At 41.3% G+C, this 23088-nt stretch overlaps 1 protein-coding gene and 1 long non-coding RNA gene across 13 annotated transcripts in view; one reads left to right on the top strand and one right to left on the bottom strand.

The window, feature by feature from the left end:
* The window catches only part of LOC108394005 (contactin-associated protein-like 3), a 237818-nt gene extending 214943 nt beyond the window's left edge, over positions 1 to 22875 (top strand). For 2 of the 7 annotated variants that reach the window (XM_073228837.1, XM_073228835.1), the window contains exons 14-22: positions 1102 to 1272; positions 1905 to 2123; positions 4042 to 4281; positions 4762 to 4992; positions 6119 to 6252; positions 7050 to 7137; positions 17751 to 17981; positions 18128 to 18199; positions 20373 to 22870. In XM_073228837.1, the coding sequence (XP_073084938.1) occupies positions 1102 to 1272; positions 1905 to 2123; positions 4042 to 4281; positions 4762 to 4992; positions 6119 to 6252; positions 7050 to 7137; positions 17751 to 17981; positions 18128 to 18199; positions 20373 to 20566 (1580 nt within the window). In that variant the 3' untranslated portion in view covers positions 20567 to 22870. Of the gene's footprint in view, positions 1 to 1101; positions 1273 to 1904; positions 2124 to 4041; positions 4282 to 4761; positions 4993 to 6118; positions 6253 to 7049; positions 7138 to 17750; positions 17982 to 18127; positions 18200 to 20372 lie in introns of all 7 variants that reach the window. The other 5 variants (XM_073228834.1, XM_073228836.1, XM_073228839.1 and 2 more) reach the window with 5 other exon arrangements.
* LOC140847736 (uncharacterized) lies at positions 6061 to 17866 on the bottom strand. Of its 6 annotated transcripts, XR_012127845.1 has the most exons (6): positions 17683 to 17809; positions 17191 to 17445; positions 16364 to 16472; positions 11167 to 11226; positions 9164 to 9305; positions 6061 to 6244 (listed from the first exon to the last, which is right to left on the bottom strand). It is a non-coding gene; the product is annotated as an uncharacterized lncRNA (long non-coding RNA). The 6 variants fall into 6 exon arrangements; XR_012127847.1 differs by lacking the exon at positions 11167 to 11226 and having other exon boundaries at positions 17730 to 17866; XR_012127844.1 differs by lacking the exon at positions 11167 to 11226.
* Positions 22876 to 23088: the final 213 nt, after the last annotated feature.

Raw genomic sequence — 23088 nt, 5'->3', positions numbered from 1 at the left:
ATAATTGCTCATGGATTGGAAGATTGAACGTAGGAAGGATGTCAGTTCTCCCCAAGTTGAACAGAAATTTCAAAGAGAGTATAAGAGTGGCAGATAAGCACATGAAAAAATGTTCAATATCATTAGCTGTTAGACAAGGCAAGCTAAAACCATAATGAAATACTACTACACACCAATTTTAATTGCTAAAATAAAACAAGATAAATACTAACCAAGTACTGGTGAATGAAACAACTGGATCTTTTTATACTTTGTTGATGGGAATTTAAAAAATGGTACAACCACTCTAGAAAACTATTTGGTGGTTTTGCATAAATTTAAACATATACTTAACCTATGACCCAGGAATTCTACTTCTGGATATTTACCTGCAAGAAATGAAAACTGATGTTCACACAAAAACCTGTCCATGATGTTTATAGCAACTCTAATTTTAATTGGCCAAATCTGGAAACAACCCTAGTATTCTTAAATGTGGACAAATAAACTGTGATGGAATACTAGACAGCAGTAAAAGAACGGGCTCTACAAAAAACAACTTGAACGAATCTCAGAGGCTTTATGCTGAGTGAAAAGCCATCCTCAAAAGGTTACATACTCCATTTATGAGATGTTTGGAAAAGGCAAAGTTATAGGGACACAGACTAGATCATGGTTGCCTGGACTTACGGGCAGGGGAGGGGAGAGTGTGATTGTAGGGGAAAAGCAAGAGGGAGTTTTTTGGGTGATGGAACTGTCCTTTATCCTGATTTTGGTGAGGCTTGCACAAATCCATGTGTATATAAACATTCATGTAACTTCATCCCCAGAAAGTCAGTTTGCTCTATGATAACTTTTTTAATAATACTGTTTTTTTAAGAAATACAGGCCATTTCCAACATGATTATCCCTCCACTCAGTTGCAACCATGTCCAGAATCTTAGTCTTCAAATGCATCATCGTGTAGACATTCACCTCGTGGCCACATGTTCAGGAGAACACCATAATGAAGGCGTGCGTAGATGATATTGAACGCTAAAAAATACTGGACATGTCAAATGTAATTGTTACTTGTTTTGTTTCATTCTAAATTTCACTGTCTTTTTTTCTTTTTGTAAACAGATTCATTTTGGAATTCAGCCTCCTTCAATACTGAGACTTCATACCTTCACTTCCCTACATTTCGAGGAGAGCTTAGTGCCGACATGTCTTTTTTTTTCAAGACAACAGCTTCTTCTGGGGTGTTTTTAGAGAACTTGGGGATCACAGACTTCATCAGGCTAGAGCTTCATGGTGAGTCACCCACTCTGGAGAAAGCCACAGGGTGCTCGGTAGTTAACAATTAACCCCTTAGTCACCTGATTCCTGACGTATTGCCAATCCTCCTTCATCAGTTCTGTTTCTTATTAAACACTAGAACTGTCATTTCAAACAATAATTTTTTTTCAGAGAGTAAAATAATGATTCATGAAACACACAACAGTTTTGTGCTACTTTAACTGTATGTACAATCAGGTTATAAACCAAACTCGATACCAGATTGCCAAATTATTTAATTGACTAGTCACATTGCTTATTCATGTATGCAAAGCTCAATTCCTTACCATTAAAATTTCACATAGAGCTTTTAAAACTGTATGAAAATTTAAACCACTTTGAAATAACTCACTCATATGAAGCCAGATAACATGTTTGTCTTCTATCTAAAGGTAAATATGCCCACTACTTAGGACTTAGTAAACCCTAAGGAGGAATATATTAACAACAGCTTTGTTTTTTTCCTCCAGGACACAGATTTATTCTGCCCCCCACCAGCTCAGCATGGCATCTGTCTGCGTCATGTCACAGTCTGCTTTCATAATGTCGGTGCTTTTCCATGTCCTCCCTGTGAATAATTCCAGCAGCTCTCATATCTGTACTTCCAGCTCCTGCAGAAGTGACCTTTTCCTTTGATGTGGGGAACGGGCCTTGTGTGGTCACAGTGAGGTCCCCAACGCCCTTGAACGACAGTCGGTGGCACTATGTGAGGGCAGAGAGGAACATTAAGGAAGCTTCGCTTCACGTGGATCGGCTCCCTGGCGAGACCCGGCCTGCCCCCCCTGACGGGCATGCTCGCCTGCAGCTCAACAGTCAGCTCTTCGTGGGTGAGGGCCGGGGGGCACCGGGCTGCTCCCTGGGCAGAGGGGCGGGAAGACCTGACCGCAGGAGTGATGACAGCGGCGGCAGACTGCCGCGGCCAGCACCATGTCCCCAGAGCCCGTTAAATGTTTAGTAGCTCTCCCAAGGGTCATTGGACACAACTTACAGTTGACATAATGGAGGCTCTGAGAGATCAAGTGACTGGACCGCAGACACCTGACTGTATGAGCAGCCCAAACTGGTGCTGAGCTGGTTCCCAAGCCTGCATCTGTGTCACAGACTCTTTGTATTTGTTTCGGTGACTTCTTAGCAATACTATTGATAAAACAATTAGCACTCCTCATCCCTGTCTCCCATTTCACTTCTCAGTTGAGTTAGAGAACCCACCTTATAATTGAGATATAAGCCTGCAGGCTCCTCTGATAAATAGATTTAGGAGACCAGTGCAGCCACACACAGCGGGACCCTGCAGCCCCTCGAGTTTGGGATCCTCAGCCTCCTCCCTCTGCTGCCCTTGTCCCAAAGGCTGAGTTCACAACCTGCCTGGCTGTTGATTCGCATTGCCCATTCTTTAAAGATTAAAGCTCTGGGTAATGGGAAGTCTTCCCTTTTTTACTTGCTTATTTTTTATTATCGTTTGTTTTTCCCAAAGGGAGAATAAATTTGGCTGCTGTACTTTTCAGACAGCTCTATTCTAGTTTGGAAATGAAGGAGATTAACAATACCTCTCACTTAGCCATTTCTCATGTATTTTAAAGTAAAGAAGGATGCCAGTCTAATTAAAAACTGATAGATCACAGTCTAGCACACATCCTGCTTTGCTGGAGGCCACGTCCAGCGTCCAGGGGCTAATGCTGGGCAGTGAGTTCTGTGTGTGTGGGCATGTGTGTGTGGGCAACCCATGGTACCATCAAACGCAGCTTCGAGTATGGTTAGTTCTTACCGAGCTGAGACCTCACTTCAAGTCTTTGTACTGTGGATCAAATTAAACAATTTGTTTTCTGATTTTTAATCCTGAGGATTAATTAATGGAATTTTTAGGAGCAACATTTGCATGAAAATTTATGTAGAATTAGCATTGCCACTATGATAATGTTTCTAAAGCCTGAGATACTACTTGAAAATGCAGATTTGGGGACCAGGCCCATGGAGTCAGGATCCCTGGGAATGAGCCCAAATCAGCTTTAAGTGAGCACAGCCGACTCCTGTGCTCCATGTTTGAGATTAGGCTCACGTGAGACATGATGGAGACATGGAGACGTACCTGTTACTCAGTTAATGCTCTGCGGCCTGACAGAGCCTTCCAGCTGCAGGAAGGCCCAAAGGCCTCCACTTCTGTCTCACCCTTCCTGCCTTCTCTTTCTTTACACCTCCTCGGTTCCTTTTCACAGCTTCATTATTGAGAGCTCCTCTACGTATGAACTGGTATTGTGTATACTTATGAATTTGTAATATATATCAAATATATATGTAATATATATACAATAATAAATACATGTATATACCTATACACACACATATATGTATATGTTGTATATAAATTTGTAGTATAGTTATATTGCAAAGATTTCTACCTATATAACCTTTATTATACATGTCATTGGTTATAAATTTAAACTTTAAAAAGGCTTGGTGGTCATTAGCTTATTCTTTACAAAGGAATGAGCATACAAATCTTTCCAAATATAACTTGAGGTATTTTTAGAATAAATGTTTACCAAGTTCAACTTAAAAAGTATTTTCATTAATGGTTTATTCAGCACCATTTGATGGTTATTAACAGTTGATCAGAGCCTGTCTTTTCAAATCTGTCTTTGTACATAAAACTCCAGAGGTCATTTTTCTGACATGATCATCTGGCCTCATTGTGTCTCAAATGTGACCCCCAGGGATGCATTTGCATTTGCACTGTTTCCCTTGCAGGAGGGACGGCCACCAGACAGAGGGGCTTCCTGGGATGCATTCGGGCCCTGCGGCTGAACGGGCTGGCCCTGGATCTGGAAGAAAGAGCCACTATGACACCAGGGGTGGAGCCGGGGTGCCATGGACACTGCAGCAGCTACGGACACCTGTGTCGCAATGGAGGGAGATGTACGGAGAAGCACAGGGGGATGGCGTGTGACTGCACCCTCTCTGCCTATGACGGGCCCTTCTGCGAGGATGGTGCGTGGGACCCACGAGCAGGTTGGGGAGGTGGGTGGAAGACCAGACAACTATGACCGTTTCTGGCACCTGACACTGCAAAAAAGAGATAAGGCAGTTCTCTGTGATAAACTGGAATAGAATGTTTCTGTCCCAAATTCCTCTATGCAATGTGGGAGGAGGTACAATTCTGTTTTTGAGAAGCCTGTGGCTACTACTGTCGGATCTGGATCATCAGGGAAACACTCTGAGGAGAGCAGTTATGTTCACGTCTACATTTACACTGGACACTTAGTTTTATGTAAATCTGAGATGCAGCATTTTGGGGGCAATAATAAAGTATTGCTACTCAATCCTGGGCTATGGGAATATGTGGAGATTGCCATTATTACTTTCTCTTGAGATATTTCAGGATCAGAGATATTCTTATTCTTAATACACATAAAGCAACAGCCATGCACTTACATATTGCTAATGTAACAAAAATGTGTGTCATTCCAGAGATTTCTGCATATTTTGGAATTGGCTCCTCAGTTATCTACAATTTTCAAGAACATTACAATCACACGTCCAGTAAGAACTCTAGTTCCCTTGTGGCCTTATTTCGTGAGGACCTGACGCTGACTGGAGAAATGACCACACTGAGCTTCCGGACCACAGGGACCCCCAGCTTATTGCTCTGTGTGAGCTCCTTCTCTGAGGAGTACCTGTCTGTTATCCTCACCCCAAATGGTGAGTGCCATCTCTGTGACAACAAGATGACTGAATTAGCAAATTGCGACCATAATATGGGGAGTCCTTTCAGTGTTGACTACAGAGAGGAAGGGCAATTGCATGTGCTGTAACTGTCACTTTTTAGGATTGGTTTATTTCTCATTACAACCTCTAATGTTTATCACTAAACTTAACATCTCAGTGATTACATCAAAATGCTTTTCTCCTATTAAAGTTTGATCATGTAATGTATTTAATATGCAACTCTGCTTCTTGTTATTAAACCATCAAAGTTAATATCCATAAGCACCAGATGAATATGATTGTTATCACATCATGTCCCCATACAAGGAAAAGTGGAGTGGAAGTTACCCAGCCCATGGCTCAGGACATTCCAGGGCTTTTGCAGCTGCAGAACAGCCAAGCTCTAACCTTGCTTCATGGAGAATGAGGGGAGAAACTTAATTTCTGGAAAACCTTTCCACAATTTCTCACTGACAGATCTATTACGGACAGCACAGGGGTTATGGAGTAGAGTGTGTATCTGTGAGGGAGACCAGTGTGCAGATCGGGAGATTGAAATATTGTAGCAAATCAGTCACTTCTCTCTTTTCTCTGTTTTACTGATTTCTCTTGTTGCTTGATTATGGTTAGAAACAGTAGGAAGAAATTGCTGGTTGTGCAAAATAATTAATTATGTGAATATCAGCAATACATTAATATGCATTCAAATAAGCCAAATTAAAGAAGATGAGCTTATAGAAACTGGATATTAATGCAATATTGCTTGAGGTTTTGCCATTTAATTATATGAACACCACATGAATAATTAACTGAGTCTGGCTCAGAGTCTTCATATGCTTCAGATTTCTTCCTTTAATTAAGGAAAATGGAAGAACCTGGAAAGAGACCATTTGGTCTTGACTTTTAAAGTAGTGTAATTGGATTCTGAATTTGGCCCCAGAATAGCACATAAATAAATGGTCACAAGACCAGGAAAAGTGACTATTGAAGCACTTAAGTGAATGTGCAATAGATTCAAATAGCATTAAATAAATAAAAATAAAACATGCTGTAGAGTCTGCATTGACAGTTTTTATAAAATTCCATTTTAGTTAAAAAATGTTCTTTTTCTCTTCTTCAGGAAGTTTGCAGATCAGATATAAGCTAGACAGACACCACGAGCCTGATGTTTTTAACTTTGGTTTTCAAAACCTGGCTGATGGGCAGCTTCACCAGGTGAAGATTAACAGAGAAGCAGCAGTGGTCTCTGTAGAGGTAAGATTGTAAATTAATAGCAGCAACAGTCATCCAAAGGGGGTGCTTAGCATGCATGACCAAAAACAAAAATGTGATAATAAATCCTAATAAAGAAATACAGTACAAGTACAGAACAACCTTCAGGAAGTCTTACTAGGGCAGAAAATGTAGCGAAGGTGTTTTGTTTAGTGATGTTGGTTGGGTTAAACCAGGATTGTCATGGATATTAATGTTTGACATTTGAAATACCTAGGTGACCTCACTGGTATTACTTTACCTGGTAGGATATGGCTAGTGTATCATAGTGACTCCTGGAGACATGCCAGTGGGAAGCAAAAGAGCAAATGCTACATAAAATTAAACACCAAGGAAAAAGCAAGATCTTGCTTACAGTGAGGGTCCATTTTTAAAAGTATCAGTATTTAAGGTATGCATTGTCCCTGGGTTTTGAAGAATAACCTTTATATATTGACTCTGTATGCATAATAATATTTTTCTGCTCATCTTACAAATTTTCTTTTGAAGTAAGAAAAAGCTTTAAGGTTTAAAATAGTTTATTGCCAGCTCTTTGTGAATCGTACCGATTTCAGATACTTAAACCATGAAGAAATAAAGGGAAGGGATAGGCAATGGACTGAAGTGGAATTTGAGGTATTGTAAACATTGTTACAAAACAGTTTCCTCCTTTAACTTTTGTGACAGTACGAATATATGGTTTACTTTTGCCATTTTGCTTGTCTCCCTTTGATTCCCATCCTCTCATCATGAAAATTGCTCACTATTTTAATGTTTGCTTCTCATGGAATGTTTAATAGGTTAACCAGAGTGAAAGGAGACAACTCATCCTGTCATCAGGGACAGAATTCAATGCTGTCAAATCCCTTATGTTGGGGATGATTTTAGGTAAGTGGCAGAAAGTGTGTTCTGCCATCCCACACCCCTGGCCAGCACACATCAGAAGTGTTAGATTGCAAACACTCGTCATGCTGAAAGACGCTCTTTGTCATATTCTCGACTGCCCAGTGAGTGACAGTCAGGGTGGAAACTGCGCTCTTGTCTGAGAGCACACAGAATAATAGTACATGCGGCCTGGTAGATGAGCGAGGGCCTCCCGGATGGAGAAAGACCTCAACACCTGCTGCCATGCTTGACAGTCAAGCGTGAAGAAACTTGGTATTTTTCTAACAAATGAGGAAAGATGAAATTCAAGCAGGTTTTGGTTCACAAATTACATATTAATCAGGGGTCAAATGCAGAAGTCATTTTAATCATAAATCTAGATTTATTTATAAGAGAATAAGAGGAAAGATTGTTTATCTTTTAGCAAATGAATACAGTTTGGGCCGTGGCCTGAGCTGTGTTTTGCCTGCGGGCTGTGGTAAGGTGTATTCATTGCTCCCAGCTGCTTTTGGGAAACCACAGCCTAAATATCCCATGACATCTTTACAGCTGCCAGCTTTTCTCCATGAAATCACCAAGGAACAACCATACTTTACTTTACATCAGTTCATTTATGCTTTTATTTTTCCTCTTGTCACCAAGAATTAAACTGAAATAAAAATCAACTTTGAAAGGTATTTATTTTCTTTTAATCATATATAAACTATACATTTCCTTGCTACTTAAAGTTATTTGTAGGACACCCTCTTGTGCGCTGTTGATTATTCCTGCTCTGGTACTTGAAACTCATCTGGCTCTCTTTAGTCCTGTATAATCAGTGGAATCTTCATTACTCTTTCTACCATTTATACATTGTTCCTTTGACCATTTCTTCTGCCCCCTGTGCATATAACATTACAGACTGTAGGATGTAAAGAAGGCACATGAATGGATGTTCAAAATATGTTGAGAATCACAGTGATGACTAAAACTATCACATTTTTCAAACAGATGATGGGCAATAAACTAACGACTTATTTTGCAGACAGGAAATGTTACAAATTGCAGGGCTCTTCCACACTGCTCTTGTAAATGGTGAAAACGAACGTGTGATGTCTAGACGGTGCAGAATTAAAAGCTCTAAGTTGGTCATATGTGGTTATAGATGGAGATTAAGCCAAGTAAGGAGGGTACGGGAATTCTTTGCTCTAAGAATAAAGTTTAAGCACAGGATAGTGAGTAGCAGCTTCAGGCTGAGTGGCGGCCTGAAAGGTGGGTGAAAATCTTGCCTTGGCCACATATTGCACAGTCAGCTTGCACTGTGTGTCTTTTCACATGGTTCTGGTCCCACTCCCTGAGTGTGGGCCAGTAATCGAGCAGTTAACATGGGAAAATAAGAATGCTTGTTTGCCATTGAGTGTTGGGAGATGTTTACAGGTATGGCAGCCCATTGTAGAGGTGAGTATCATAGTCTCCAGTATTGGCTATAGATGTGTTTCCTAGGCATTGCTGGACATCCACATGTGTGTGATTTTAGTAGATTTTTTTTAATTCTATTTAGAACTGTGGCATAATGTTGGAAACCACACAGAATTGGAAGAACAATTGAAAGAAATAAACTGGCCCCCCAAATTTTACCCATGAGAATAACCATGTACGTTTAGATAGAGAAGGCTATGAGAGTCCTTGAAGTTCAAAGATCCCACTGAGTTTTAGAGAACAGTGGGATGGTACCCCATCCTTGGCTGTCAGCTGAATGATATAATTTTTTTCAACCTACAAGGGGTGAAGAATTTGCTCCCTTTCTTTGAATCTGATATTGAACTCGACTCTTTGCACAGAGTGAGTAATTGATCACCTCTGAGATGTGCAAACCGCAGAGGTGTCCTCCTGTGCAGTGGTGCAGGTTGTAAATGGAGTGGTGGTTCTGTCTGCCCCCTGCAATCTGATCCCTCCCTCATTGCGAACAGATAGCCATGTGTACCTTTCCTTGGCCGCAAGGACAGATATGGTCAGTAAACAAAACAAACACGGGCCATACACAACTTACAGCCTTCAGTGAATCCAGCTTCTGACAAGAGAGGTGAGGGATGTTCAGAAATGTATGTGACACAAGGTAGAAAGTTGCCATCAGTAAGTGTGAAATGGACGTAGGAATATTTTTAAAGACAATTTGGCTTCAAATTTATTATCTGTAAGAAATACGGGAGAGAAGGAAATTACTTAATAACTGCATTATATGAAGGGAATAATTTTAATAAAAAAGTAGAATAATGAGTTTTATCATATAAATTTTAATTTTCCTGCAAGTTAATATATAGAGGACAACAGCACAGAATCGAAGATGATAATGTGTGTCTTCAAGAATGATATATTCAAAAGCATCTCTTTCAGGCTATAAAAATTAAAGTTGAAATTCAGCAATGAAGTTTATAGCCTGAAGCAATTGAGTCTAATAAAACTATAAATATTAATTTCATCTGTACCTAGGGGTATGCATTTTGATCAAAGGCTAATAAAACTTTTCATGTTCTAGGTTTTAGGATGGCTTCTGTTCTGATTCTACTGCCACTTTGAGATCCTAAGTGCAGGACTCCAGTTTTGGGTTCAAATTTAGAGTATAAGCTGAGCTTCCTTTCATAAACTTAGAGTAAAACACAACACCAGATTAACTAATATAAGGAGCCATTAATTTTCCAAAGAGAGTTGTCCAAAACTACGGCAAGTTAACTTACTTCTTGTTAGCTGTTTTGATTAATTAAGTTATCCATCATTTAAAAAGTTTTGGTGGGCTTTCATATGCACTTTGACTTCATTTTGGATATGCCCAGTGCCTAGCAGAGAGCACATACTATACCCCCCTCATAGCACTTGTAATACAGTAGGGAACACAGACAGTAAAATACTATTCATGACTAATCTAATTAATCATTATTACTATTTACCATGATGTGCTTTGGAAAAATGGCTCAGTGGTATCTTCTCCTTAACATGCTCTTGTTCTTCCCATTCTTCAGTGGCCTTAATAATGATCAATCAGGCTAAGTTTTCCCAGTTTTTGTAAAATAACATCAGTGTAATCCTGCTTTAAATTCAATCTTTAGATTTCTGAGTTTCTATCTAGTATTGACTCTGAGCAGCCATTAGCCCCAAAGTATGAGGGATTTAAAGTACAACCACCAGTCAGGGGCTTGGGCATTTTTTCTGTTTCACTTCCCCAAAGATTTTTGTATAATTGGTATTCTTTTGATTTTTTTGTGTGTATGTGCATGAAAAAATCCCAAAATATGAAACCAAAACCAAAATGTGTTTTTAAGAGTGCAGACTAAAGATGTGTCTTTCTGTCTCCTGGGGGAGAATATAATAGGCTGCATATAGTTCAGACCAGTATAGTCATATAGGAAAAAGTTACTAGCAGTTCAATTTTCTGTGTGGGGTAAAGCATTGTATGTTAAAATGGAGCTCCACGTATGAGAATTGAGTAATAAATAATTTGTAGAAATTGCCTACTGAGACCTGCCTGATAAGATTAGAGTTTAGATATTAAAAACTCTATTGACATATATGGCATATGTTAGTCTTAGCCAGGCTCAGCCTAAGAATTTATTTAATTTAGAAGGAAAATTACACAGCAGAAAGACACAGTTTATTAAATTTCAGGAATATGAATATAAATGCAAAAATCCTCAACAAAATATTAGTAAATGTATGCAGTCTCATATAAAAATTATATATCATGACCAAGTAAGATTTATCCCAGGAAATTAAAGTTGGCTCAACAGATAAAAATTAATCAAATAATATACCATATTAATAGAATAAAGGACAAAGACTAATATTTTCCAAAGCACATGAACATTATCAGTTCAACAGACACAGAGAAAGCATTTTTTAAAATCAAATGTGTTTTCGTAATAAAAACACTAGGACTAGAAGGGAACTTCCTTACATGGAAAAGGACATCTACAAAAAAACACTACTAACATCATACTTAATGGTGAAATAATGGAAATGTTCCCATACGATCAGAAAAACATGGCGATGTCCACTTACCACGTTTTGTGGTACAGGCTTGGGCCAGGGATAGTAAGCAAGAAAAAGAGTAGAAAGCATCTAGATGAAAAAGGAAGAAGTAAAATTATCTCTATTTGTAAAGGGCATGATCTTGTGAAGAATCCATGAAAAAAGCTACTAAGAGCTACTAGCAAATAGTTTCTGCAAATGTACAAGATCAATATACAAAAACTTAATTGTATTTCTATGTACTAGCAATGAACAGAATAAAGATGAAGAGTGAAATGAAAATTCCATTTACTGTAGCATCAAAAGAAATGGAATACTTAGGAACAAGCTTAATAAGAAAAGTGCAAGTCATGTATACTGAAAGCTACAGAGATCACTGTTGGAAGGAATTACAGAAAATTTACATAAATGGAGAGACATCTGTGTTCATGGATTAGAAGACTTAATATTGCTGAGATGGTAGTGCTGCCCAAATTGATCTATAGATTCAGTACAACTATCAAAATCCAAGTAGCCTTTTTTGCAGAAATTGACAAGTTGATCCCAAAATTCACATGGAAACGCCAGGAGCTCCAGATAGCCAAAACAGTCCCAGAAAGAAGAACAAGTTGGAGTTCTCTGATTTCAAAACTTAGTACAAAACCATGGTAATCAAGATTGTGTGATACTGCCATAAAGATAGACATATTGATCAATGGAATGAATTGAGAAATAAAACTATGTACTTATGGTCAATTGACTTTTAACATTGGTGCCAGTTCCATATAATAGAAAAAGAATGGTCTCTTCAACTAGTAGCGCTGGGCCAACTGGATGGCCACAGATTCAAAAAGTGATGTTGGACCCCTGCCTGATACCATATACAGATTAACTCTACATGGATGATAGATCTAAATGTGGGAGCTAGAATTATAAACCCTTAGAGCAGAACATACTTGTAAGTCTTTCTAACCTTGAATCATACAACAGTTTCTTATATAAGGTTTCTCAAAAGTCTTGTGTTAGATCATGGTTTCTCAAAAGCACAAACAGCAAAAAAAAAAAAAAAAGATAAACTGGATCTCATCAAAATTAAAGACTTTGGTAATTCAAGGAACACTATAGAGAAAGTGAAAAGATAAACCACAAAATGAAGAGAAATATTTGTGAGTCATGTACCTGATAAGGAACTCTTACACAGAAATACATAAAGGACTCTTAGAACTAAACAATAAAAGAAATAATCCAACTTAAAAATGGCCAAAGGATTTTCAAAGAAGATACAAAAAGAACCAACACAAAAAATTCTCAAAATCATTAGTCATCAAGGAAATGCAAATCCAAACCCTAGATGCAAATTTCACACCCAGTAGGATGACTGATAAAGAAGACAGTGTCAAGAGTTGTAAAGGATGTACAGAAACTACATTACAGTTGGGATTGTAAAGTGGTGAGGATAAACAGTTTGGCAATTCCTTAGAAAATTAAAGCACAGTTGCCATATGAGCCAGCAACTCCACTCCTAGGTATATGCTCAAGAGAATTGAAAATACATGTCCACACAATATGTGTACACAAATCTTCATAGCACTATTGTTCACAATAACCAGAAAGTGGGAATGACCCCAGTGTCCACCACAACTAAGGAATAGATAAGCAAAGGTGCAATGAAATATTAGCTATAAAACAAGTACCGATACCTGTTACAACATGGATGAACCTTGAAAACATTAAGCTAAATGAAAAATATAAACTCAAGGGGCTACATATTGTATGATTTCTTCTATATGAAATGTCCAGGAGTCAAATCCATATAAACAAAGTAGTTAGTTTTGCTGGCGGTGGGTAGGAATGCTCACTACTGCATACAAGGTCGCTTCTGGAGTGATGAAAAGATTCTGCAATGAAATACCGGTGATGGCTTTACAACTTTGTGACTGTACTAAAAACCCACTAAACTGCACAGTTGAAATGGGTGAATTTGATGGTATGTGGATTGTGTCTCAATAATAGGACAGAAACCCATGAGATTTATTTCTTTTGCCACTGCCTTTTCTGTACATGGACCTGGCAGAGTTGGAACAATGAGCCATAACAATATTTATTCTAAAGTGTGAATGAGTTTACTCAAGAACAGGATGAGATGGAAGATAGAGTCAAGAGCTGGAACGGCGCAGGGTTCAGGACCCCTGAGACGGAACAAGCGTGCAACAGAGGCAAGCTGGACAGGCCTGGTCCCAATTTGGAAAGGGCTAATTAGCTAGGCGTAACGTGTGTAGACTTCTGACGGTATCACCTTTCATGTAAAAGGGTGGCAGAGACTGCTCATGCGTCACCATAGGAAGAGTTGATACTGTTTACTGAAGACTCTTCTCCCAGTAAATCCCTGCTGGCAGTGCTTGTTCGAAGGGCCTGGAGTCCTCAGTCACCCCTGATGTTTTCCCAGGTGTAAGCTGCAAGGGCCAGGTCGTTTGGTGTGGTGGGAGAGAGGGTGGAAAGGAGGAATAATTCACTTTCTTCTGACTCAGAAAATCAGATCCCTCCAACTCGTAATTATTGGAAAGACAGACTGAAAAAGTCTGTCTAATAGTCATTTTGTGGCTGTATCGTTTATTTAGGGTAAAGGAAGTGCACTCAGTAGCTTTATCAACTCTGAATAAATAGTAGGTCAATATTTATATTCAATCTATTTATATGCATTCTAGCTGCTTTCAATCACCAGAATGTTTTTAACATCCATCCCTGCCATTGCATGTAACAGTCGTTCGCCTGCTTCCTGTTCTGTGTCATCTTTTATTGCATGAACACACTACAGTTTGTTTACTCCACAGTGATGGGCAGCTGGATTATTTCCAGTTGGGAGCTATTAAGCTCCTGTATTAGCTTTACAGTTGTATCTCCTTGTATTTTTTTATCAGCTACTCTTAAGATTAATTAGGTATCTTTGATTTATTACATCCTAATTTGAATGCACACTTCTTAAATTATGAAAGACTTAGAACACTTTATTTCCTCTCCCATCCCTTGTGCCATTGTCACGTGTTTTACAGATTATTTTTTTCCCAGGACACTATTAATTGCTGTTGTCTTAACAGGCCATATTCACTTCAGTTTATCCCCGCATTTCCACTTTCTGATGCTCTTCATTGCTTCCTGTATCCCATAAGCCACTCACTTTGATTCCTGATTTGTGCTTGCTGATGAGAGCCTCCGAGAATCTTGGAAGTGCTCCTGCTGACTGTTCAGGGCACTGCCGGTGCCTTTCTGAGGCTCTGCTCATTGTGGGGAGCAGGCAGCTCTTCACACACATTTGAATTCTTTGGTCCTTTCTTTTCCTTGCAAACCTTTTTTAAAAATGTTCTTCCTCACAAAAGCACAAATTACCCCACAAGTTGGAATGCACAGTCTTGGCAGTATATATTAAGGGCAACACTACCCAACACCTGAAATAGTTGAGAATTTTTACCTTCTGAATTGTTGGAAATTTGTGTTCTCAACATCTCCTACCATAGACATTTTTTAAGAGAGAAAATAGATGTTTTTATTTAAAGTGATGTAGGGGTTGTACCCAAAACTACAGTGGTTGTGCACTTTATCCTTGGCCCTTAGCCCACTCTTTCCTCAACATTGCTTTGCTGCATGACCACACTCTGACCACTCTCCCAGCCCCTCCTTGTCTAGTTCCAAGCTGCACTTGACCCCTTACTTCCTGTTAATATACCTGTCTTCTCTCGGTAGGAGTTGGTCAGATATTTACTCCCTGATGCATAAATTCCTAATTATGCACTAAGTATTCTCCTAAGGTTTCCCCCACATTTTATTTTTAATTTACATTTTAAAGGGAGGAAAATTTTGGAGCCAAAAAGAAAGAACCTTAATGACTGAATTTCAGGAGTCAGCTACTAGGGAAGCTAGAGGTGCCCTCATTGTCTTTCTAAGCACAGTTCTGTTAATCGTGTGACAGCAGTTCTGGGAGTCAGCTGCCTGGACCATAACATTTGTCTCCATTCCGGTTAGACCTGCTTGGGCCCCTGAATGAGAAGCTTCTGGCAGCCCAGCCAGCAGGAAGCGGGTGGTGGGAAGCTATGAGTGATGGAGCTGGGGTGGGACTTGCCCTCTGGGCTGGAGGAGAGCATAGCCATCTGGGGGGGGGGGAGTGTGGACCCTGGGAAACACTTGACTCCCAGAGAACTTGGGGACCTCCAGAGGGAAGGTCACACTGCTCAGCATGACTGCCTGTTCTCGATGTCCCTCCCAGATCTGAGGAGGAGCTGGATCAGTGGACGACATTCCTTCTAGTATGGGGAAGGTGAGGGAGAGAGGCCGCTTGATACACTTGGTTTGGGCCCCGATGGTGTGCCGGAGAGGCTCCCACCACATTGTCAGGACCCTGATGTCATATGAGACCCCTAACTGTGGAGTCCCAAATAAGCAGACCAATAAGTAAGAAAATACTAATGCCACTCCTAAGGGAATCTAAAAGCAAGGGTCACATAACAAATGAAATTTCCCACATGAAAATAGAGCTATTAAAGAAGACAGAAAACAACTAGGATGGAATTTGTCACTCAAGGAAATAAAGTCAGACACACACACAAACTCTGGGAATTCAAGTAAGTACGATTTTTCAGAATTCTACTGGGTTATCCAAAGGAGACAGTCATCACTGGTTATCCTTACATAGTGTCCTGGAAAAAGATTTAGAGGAATGAAGAGGAAAGGTAAAAGATATTTTAGTTTTTGTCAGTCTTTTACATAGGAAATATTTATTTTTGCAACTTTAAAATCACTGAACAGAATTTCATAAGTCCAAGTGGCCGCCAATAGATTTGATGAAAGTCTCAAAGTTAGGCCATTTTTCTTGAAGGTACAGCTCTTTGCTAAACCAAAAGGAATAAAACACAAGAGACTTGGCTGTCACAAATTGACAGGCTGAAAGATTGAGATGGAGTTGAATAGGCAGAAGGTGAGCCTATAGTAAAATTGAAGAACCCCCTCACCAGTCTGTAGGGAAGCACAACTTTACCTCCTCCCTCTCAGGTTCTGTTACTGGGCCTGAGAATTAAGTGGATATAAACAATACAGGAGAAAAGCATACCTATTTTAAAAAATACACAGTGGAACCCCTGTAGGACAATGAAGATCCCACAGGCAAACAGGCCCAAGAGTTTGTATACTAGGGTGAACAGTCTTGACTCTGGGCCATAACACTGTGCAGGGAGAAGAAAGCCAGACCAGACTCCCTTACCAAGGTTTGGATGGACAGATGCTCTCAGACTGGACTCCCATCTCTGGCTGTGGTAGTTCCTCTTTCCTCCTGGTGCAGGGAGGCAGCTTTTCCCAGGAGTTGTACTCCACTAGCAGGGGGAAAAAAAAAACAGAAGGTCAGAGTATCTTTCTGGCACCTACTTGTTTTCAAAATAATCCTTATGCCAAGCTGGCATATTTTGGAGAGGTGAATTTTGCCACCCTTTGAATAGAAGAAGCTTCAAGGTAGTTTCCTTAACTTTACTGAGGACAGAGATGACTTTTGTTACCTTGACATTCAGTATAGCTCAACAGTGTGAGGTGGCTGCCAACTGTGGGAGTGCATCTTTACCTTGAGCCAATGCAAGTAACCTTTCATGGCAGGTGGGTGTTCTGTACTTGCACCATACCTTGAGAGTGCCACATTTGAAAAGGTTTCGACAGCCAAACTGCCCACAGAATGGTGGTGAATAGAATTCAGTTTATTGATTTTAAAACATCTTGCATACATCCTGTGGAACACACTAAGTGCAGGGGTAGGGGGAATAAAACACTGGCTACCAGCAGCTCGCCACCTGTGATGTGAGAGACACAGATAATCCAGGAGATTGACTTTCTGTAACTGATCCCCCAGGTGAGGCAGCAGGCAGTGTGCTCACACACCCTAGTCCCAGAGTTTGAATCTGAAATATGTCCAAAAGGCATAAATGGAAAATAACGTGTTAAGAAAAGGTCCCCCCACTTGAGTGACCTTAGTTACTAGAATCTTATGCCACTAACTTCAGATACGAAGGAAAGCACCGTGTTTTGCTGTGAGAATTAACTAACCTCAGTGGGCGTTCAGCAAAACGCGCAGCCTGCGGGAGCCGATTCAGCTCAGAGAAAAAGGCAAGGAAACGGACCTGGCTACACACGGCGGCGGGGCAGGGAGTTGACAGCAGAGGCCAAGTGCCCTCACACGGAGGTGGTTTCCTCGGGGGTCACAGCATCATCCAAACAGACGGATCATCCTGCTATCCTGGGTTAATCGCTGCTCTTCAGCCGCCCAACCTCAGTCCTCTTGGGGTGAGGGCGGGGGCCAGACTGGGGGACAAAACTCAATGTCTGGGAAGAGGACACGCACCCCTATGAAGGGGAGCCAAGAATGTGGGGTTGGGGTCCTCACGGCGGTCACGGCTCAGGAAGGGGCTCCTGGGGTATCCGTCGGGAGGCTCCCAGCGCGCTGCCCCACCCCCAAGCCCAGGAGACGTTTCACCAACCACCTAGGTCACTGGCCACACAGCCTGCCTGACAACAGATTAATGGCCATTTGAGGCCCACCCGTTTGCGCGGTGGTCCCGGCAGGCCTCCTGGCGCGCCGCGCTCACCCTGTCCTCCTCTGCCCGCAGGGCCCCTGGGCGCCGACGCCGCCACGCTGCGGGCCGGCGCGCGCGGCTTCACCGGCTGCCTCTCGGCCGTGCGCTTCGGGCCCGCTGTCCCGCTCAAGGCCGCGCTGAGCCCCGGCCGCCCCGGCTCGGCCACCGTCCGCGGACCCGTGGCCGCCGCGCCCGGCTGCACCCAGAGCGCGGAGCCCCGAGCGCCGGCGCGGGAGGCCACCTGGCGGCCGGCGGGAGGCGCAGGTGCGTGGCCGTGGCCCCCGGGGCGCCCGTCGGCTCCCTCCGCGGCTGCTCGTGCGCCCCCGCCGCTGCCCGCCTTCCCTCGTGCTGGCGGGCCTCGGAAGCCGCCTTCCCACTCGCCTTTGTCCTCCTCCCTTTTTCTCCTGTAGGTCGGTCAGGACCACGAGATGGGGGCGAGCCCTCAGTTAATGCGGACAGAAGGGACCCTGCGGTCATCGGAGGTAACGGCCCCAGTGGCCTGGCCCCGGCCTTGCCGCCGTTCGCGGAACCCAAAAACAGAATCCGCGCTGGGCCGCGAGGCCAGGAACTCCTGGTCTCCATGTAGTTGCCCCGAAGTCGGCGCAGCCCTAAAGACATCCTCTCCTTTAGGATGGATGGAACCCCTGATTAGCAGGAGTGGTCTTCATGCCTTCTCACCCCTCATTAGAAGCTTTGCTGGTCGTTCCGACTCTTTGCTGCTGGTGTGATTCCTCATCACCTCGGAGACACAATTCTGGAAAAACAGCATCTCAGCCGGTCGCACGTGCAGTGGCCAGCTGCTGTGCGGCTTCTCGGCTGCTGGGTATACTGACCTCCAGTGTATTAGTCTAGGTAGAATTCTCGGCCTTACTCAAATGATCTCAACCTCTTCAGGCAGTGCGTGAATGTAGTAGTTATTTTAGGACCCCACCAAAGCTCACAGAACAAGCAAGCTAGTGATCACATACATAAACTCCTGAATATTTCAGTATAATAGTGATACTAGTTGTGTAAACAAGGGGCCTAGTCACTGTTATTGAGAGTTACTGGTCCTTTACAACTGAAAATTGGATGTGATACAGATCTTTAAAGCAAAGCCCTATAACTCAATATAAAAATAATTAAAACACTCCATTGTTTCCAAGTGAGATGCAAAATATATTTTGAAAGGAGAAAGTAATGACTATTCTACCTGTGAGGATTTAAGAATATTCACAAAATCATGCATACACCACCTCATCCCTGCAAGGGAGGAGTCCGGGTTCCTGAGAGCATGCGCAGGAATCCCTGGGACCAGTTACACCATTGAGCTTGGAGTAAGTTGGGCTCAATTACACTTGCTCACTTCTGTCCCAAAGTATGAAGAACCCTCATGTAACAAGACAAATTTTGACTCACATAACTAAGCCATGATGTGTTTTCTAACATTTACTAGAGATGCTAGTTAATGCCTGTGTCAATCATCTTAAAAGTATATTGACTAGTGAATGCTGCTTTGTGCCTGTTTGTCTTGGTTATTGATTGGACATTCATTCTTCACCGGCTTCAGTAAACACTAGGCCAACCTTGACAGTCTCAGCCCCCTGTCAGTGCTTTAGAATAATCTGAGGAACCATTAAAACAATAATGTCCAGACCTGCTGCTCAGAGATTCTTATTTATTGCCTGCTGTGCAGCTGAGGTTGAGAGCCACTGGCTGGTGTTTTCAATTCTTAAATGATTTCCAACGAGAGATGCCAAATAATCTATTTCACAGCTTGGCTGGGCCTCTGCTCAGGGTCTCAAGAGACTGCAGCCAAGTTGTGAGCCAGGGCTGGGGTCTCCTCTGTAGCCTCCTCTGGGGTAGGACCCACTTCCTCCCTGCCATGGTGTTGGCAGCATTCGGGGTCTTGCGCTGTAGAACTGAGAGCATCCGGACTTCCGCTGGCTGCTGAACAGAGCCTGCCCTTAGCCCCTAGAGGCCGCCTGCAGTTCTTTGCCATGTGGGGATTCCCAGCACGACTGCCACCTCACAGCAACAGGGAGAGACAGACTCCAGTAAGACAGGTGCCACAGTCTGTGTAACATGATCTATCGCACAATCAGGTACAGCCCATCACTGTGTCCTATGTTATGGGTAGAAGTGAGTTTCAGGCCCCACCCATAAGTAACAGCAGGGGGCTCCTGAGGGCGTGGACCCCAGAGCCAAAGATCAATTAAGACTCTGCTGGCCTCTGTAAAGACAGGTGGCACACATAACATAGTACTCCAGTTCCACAACACATGGGCATCAAAATTGAATCAAATTTTAATAAAGTACTTCACATAAATATTTGCATTAAAATATTTATACATAAGCATTTAATTACTCTGTGATATGGCCATACATTCTCTAAAAATAATTAAAACCTCCTTGCTCACTAATGTGAAGTGTGGGCATGACCTAAGAGGCCACGTGTTTCTGAACGTCAGTGTGAAGGCACTAACTGAAGGCCAGTCATCTATGTCTTTAGGATAAGGCATAAAATTGCTGTTTCTTAAGGTTGTATGACCTTAGAAGTAACCTTAATATCATAATACCACTGGTATGATATGAATGATGGTAGAGTAGATTCAAGGTGGGCTGACATTTACAGTTTCTTTCTGACTGAACTTCTCCTTTCTCTTCCCCCACTAGGTGTGATAACAGTGGTGATATTCATCTTGCTCTGCGTCACTGCCATAGCTGTTCGCATTTATCGACAGAGATGGTTATACCAGAAAAACGAGTCAAATAGTCCAAAACATGGCGCCAGAGCCGAGTCTGCTCTGAAAAGTGAGCTCAATATGCAGAGCACAGGCAGTGAAAGCCAGAAAGAGTATTTCTTCTGATCAGCAGAATGGGTTTACTTACATAAGATGATGTGATTTCTTGCTAAGGGATCAAATCCCCCCTTGTAGTGCACAAGCCAACAGCTTGCTCACGCCCTGTCCTGGTAGGCTCTGCTTACGATCGTCGTGGTCTGTTTATGTAACGGTGACTTAGACATGCTCATTACTCGCTGTTGGGCTGTGTCCGACTGTTCTGACCTAATCTTCGAAAACTGAAATGTATTTTACATGATGACTTTGGGTTTTAAGTGAGAACAGGATTTGAGCTGTGGCCCTACTCTCTTATTAATACAGCACAGAAGTTTATAAAAGTTAAAAGTTGGATTCTGATGTTTTCTGTGGCTGGAAACCTTTGTTAGGCTTCCTTATCAGACATTGAAACCTGGAAGTGTGTCTCAGGATGGTCTTCATGGGGCTTTTCATCTTCCAGTGAACCGGAGCCGAGTGGCCAGTGATGGATTAGAAGACTGAAAAAAAAAAACATTTTTTTGCCTGATTGTTTTATTATTTGTCTCTTTTCAGTCAGTTTGGATACATTTCAGTGATGAAATGAGTACTGAATGTCAGCTGTGAAATTCTAGTATTGGGCTCAGGTATGCAACAGGAAACTCAGAGTCAGCAAAATGTGTGAAGTATTTCCATCTGTGATGATCTTATTTTTCTTTTAATTGGTCATTAGAGTCCTTGTAAATTATAGCAATCACCTAATGATCTCACAGAACTGTGTATTTTCTAATGAAATGTTTGCCCAGATATAAACTCTGTACTTAACAAACAGTGCAAATGTACCCTTCATCCATTTCATCTGAACTAAATGTAATCCTAAATTTATTTTCTTTCAGTGTGGGGTGATTAGGCCACTTGGTTGGGTAGAAGCAAGTCTCAGGTCCTGTGCAGGCTCACGAGAGGGAGTTACATAAGGACTTGAGTCAGCAGGCTGAGATCATGGGGGCCGTGTTAAAGTCCAGCTAACACAGGACCATATCTCTATTAATGTTTCTTTAAAGGAATAACAAAGGATTTTCAGGATCTCAGTATAGTAATATATGAATGACCCACCTTAGTGAAGGATATACATTTTTTCCCCAAAAGGTGTATGTAGATTGGGAAAGCTTCAACACAAAAATGATAGGCTTTATTTAATACATAGCTGAGCATCAACATCATGAATTCACTGCAAATTTAACAAGTGATCATCTTATGTTACAAAAGAATTAATCACTTTGGTAGCTGATATTTAACAGATTTACAGATAGTGAAATCCACTGCATTCTGCTCTCTTTTCTAAAGAGAAAACGAAGTATTTGTAACAAATTGCAATGATGTGTTACCTTCTTTCCCTTACTGATTTTTAAACTTTACCTACTTATTTGTTTAAAATAATACATTTGAATTCAAGTAGGAAAATATTTTTAAGAGAAGTTGAATGAAATTTGAATTAAATTATATTGTTTTACCCCTAAAATATTAAAAAATGTACAAATGCATACATTCTGTAGTGGTGTATGTATTACTTTCTCTCTGTGTGTATAGGGAATACTATTATCTGTTACATAAATAACATCATAATGTTATTTATGATGGCATTTAAATTATCAAACACAAAGTGAAACACAAAGAGATTAATATTTACTGATTACTGCTGTTTAAAATGCCTATTTTAGGAAGATATTGAAATCTTTGCTAGAGAACAGTAATAGAACAATCAGTAGTTATTTGTTGAATGTTCATTATATACTCTAAACTGATTAAACGTGACTTTCCCCAGAGAGTTGGGTTTCTAGAGCACTAATTAAATATACAGATTCCAATTGCAAATAGCATTCTTCTATGAAATAAAAGTTGAAAGACAATAATCCCCCATGTTTTTTTTCCAAATTGAAAGGAATATAGCATGTGATTAACAACCATTACTGGGACTCAAATTTAGGAACTTCTGTTTACTCCATTATGAAGTGAAGCCCCCCTCAGCACCTTCCCAGCATTATTTAACTATGCAGAAAAATGTATTGGAGCATTTATATTCTCTTTGTGTAGAATAACTGCTACATCTGGAAATTTTTTTCCACTTCTTTCATATAGAACATCTGAAGGATAATGGATTTCAATAATTTAAAAAAAAAATGAAGTTTGAGGTCCTTGCCTGGAAAGAAGACAAATATTATTGAAGCACTTTTCCCCTCATATAAATTAGGTCTGGTACTGCTGTTGGAATATCAAAATATTCATTAAATAAGGGACATGAAATGGGCACATGTTCGGTACACACGTGTACTGAACACCCGAGCTATTGTTCTGCAGTCCTTGTATTAATAGTGTTTAAGGAGCCCCTCAGGGCCTTCAATAGAGCCTGGCTCCTTCTCTCTTCCAAAGTCTGGTTCATGATGAAACATGGAACATGGAGAGAAAATTAGACAGAAAGTGGTAGACATGAAATGGTTGGCCTGCAAGTGGTAGGGAAGTGGATTTTGTGTGTATGTGCGCCCGTGGCCACACTGGAGCCCGTGGGTTCATTTGCAGGT

This window comes from Manis javanica, chromosome 2 (assembly GCF_040802235.1).
Source record: "Manis javanica isolate MJ-LG chromosome 2, MJ_LKY, whole genome shotgun sequence".
NCBI lineage: Eukaryota > Metazoa > Chordata > Mammalia > Pholidota > Manidae > Manis > Manis javanica.
Note: the sequence above shows the minus strand (reverse complement) of the source record. Positions and strands in the feature narration are given on the sequence as shown.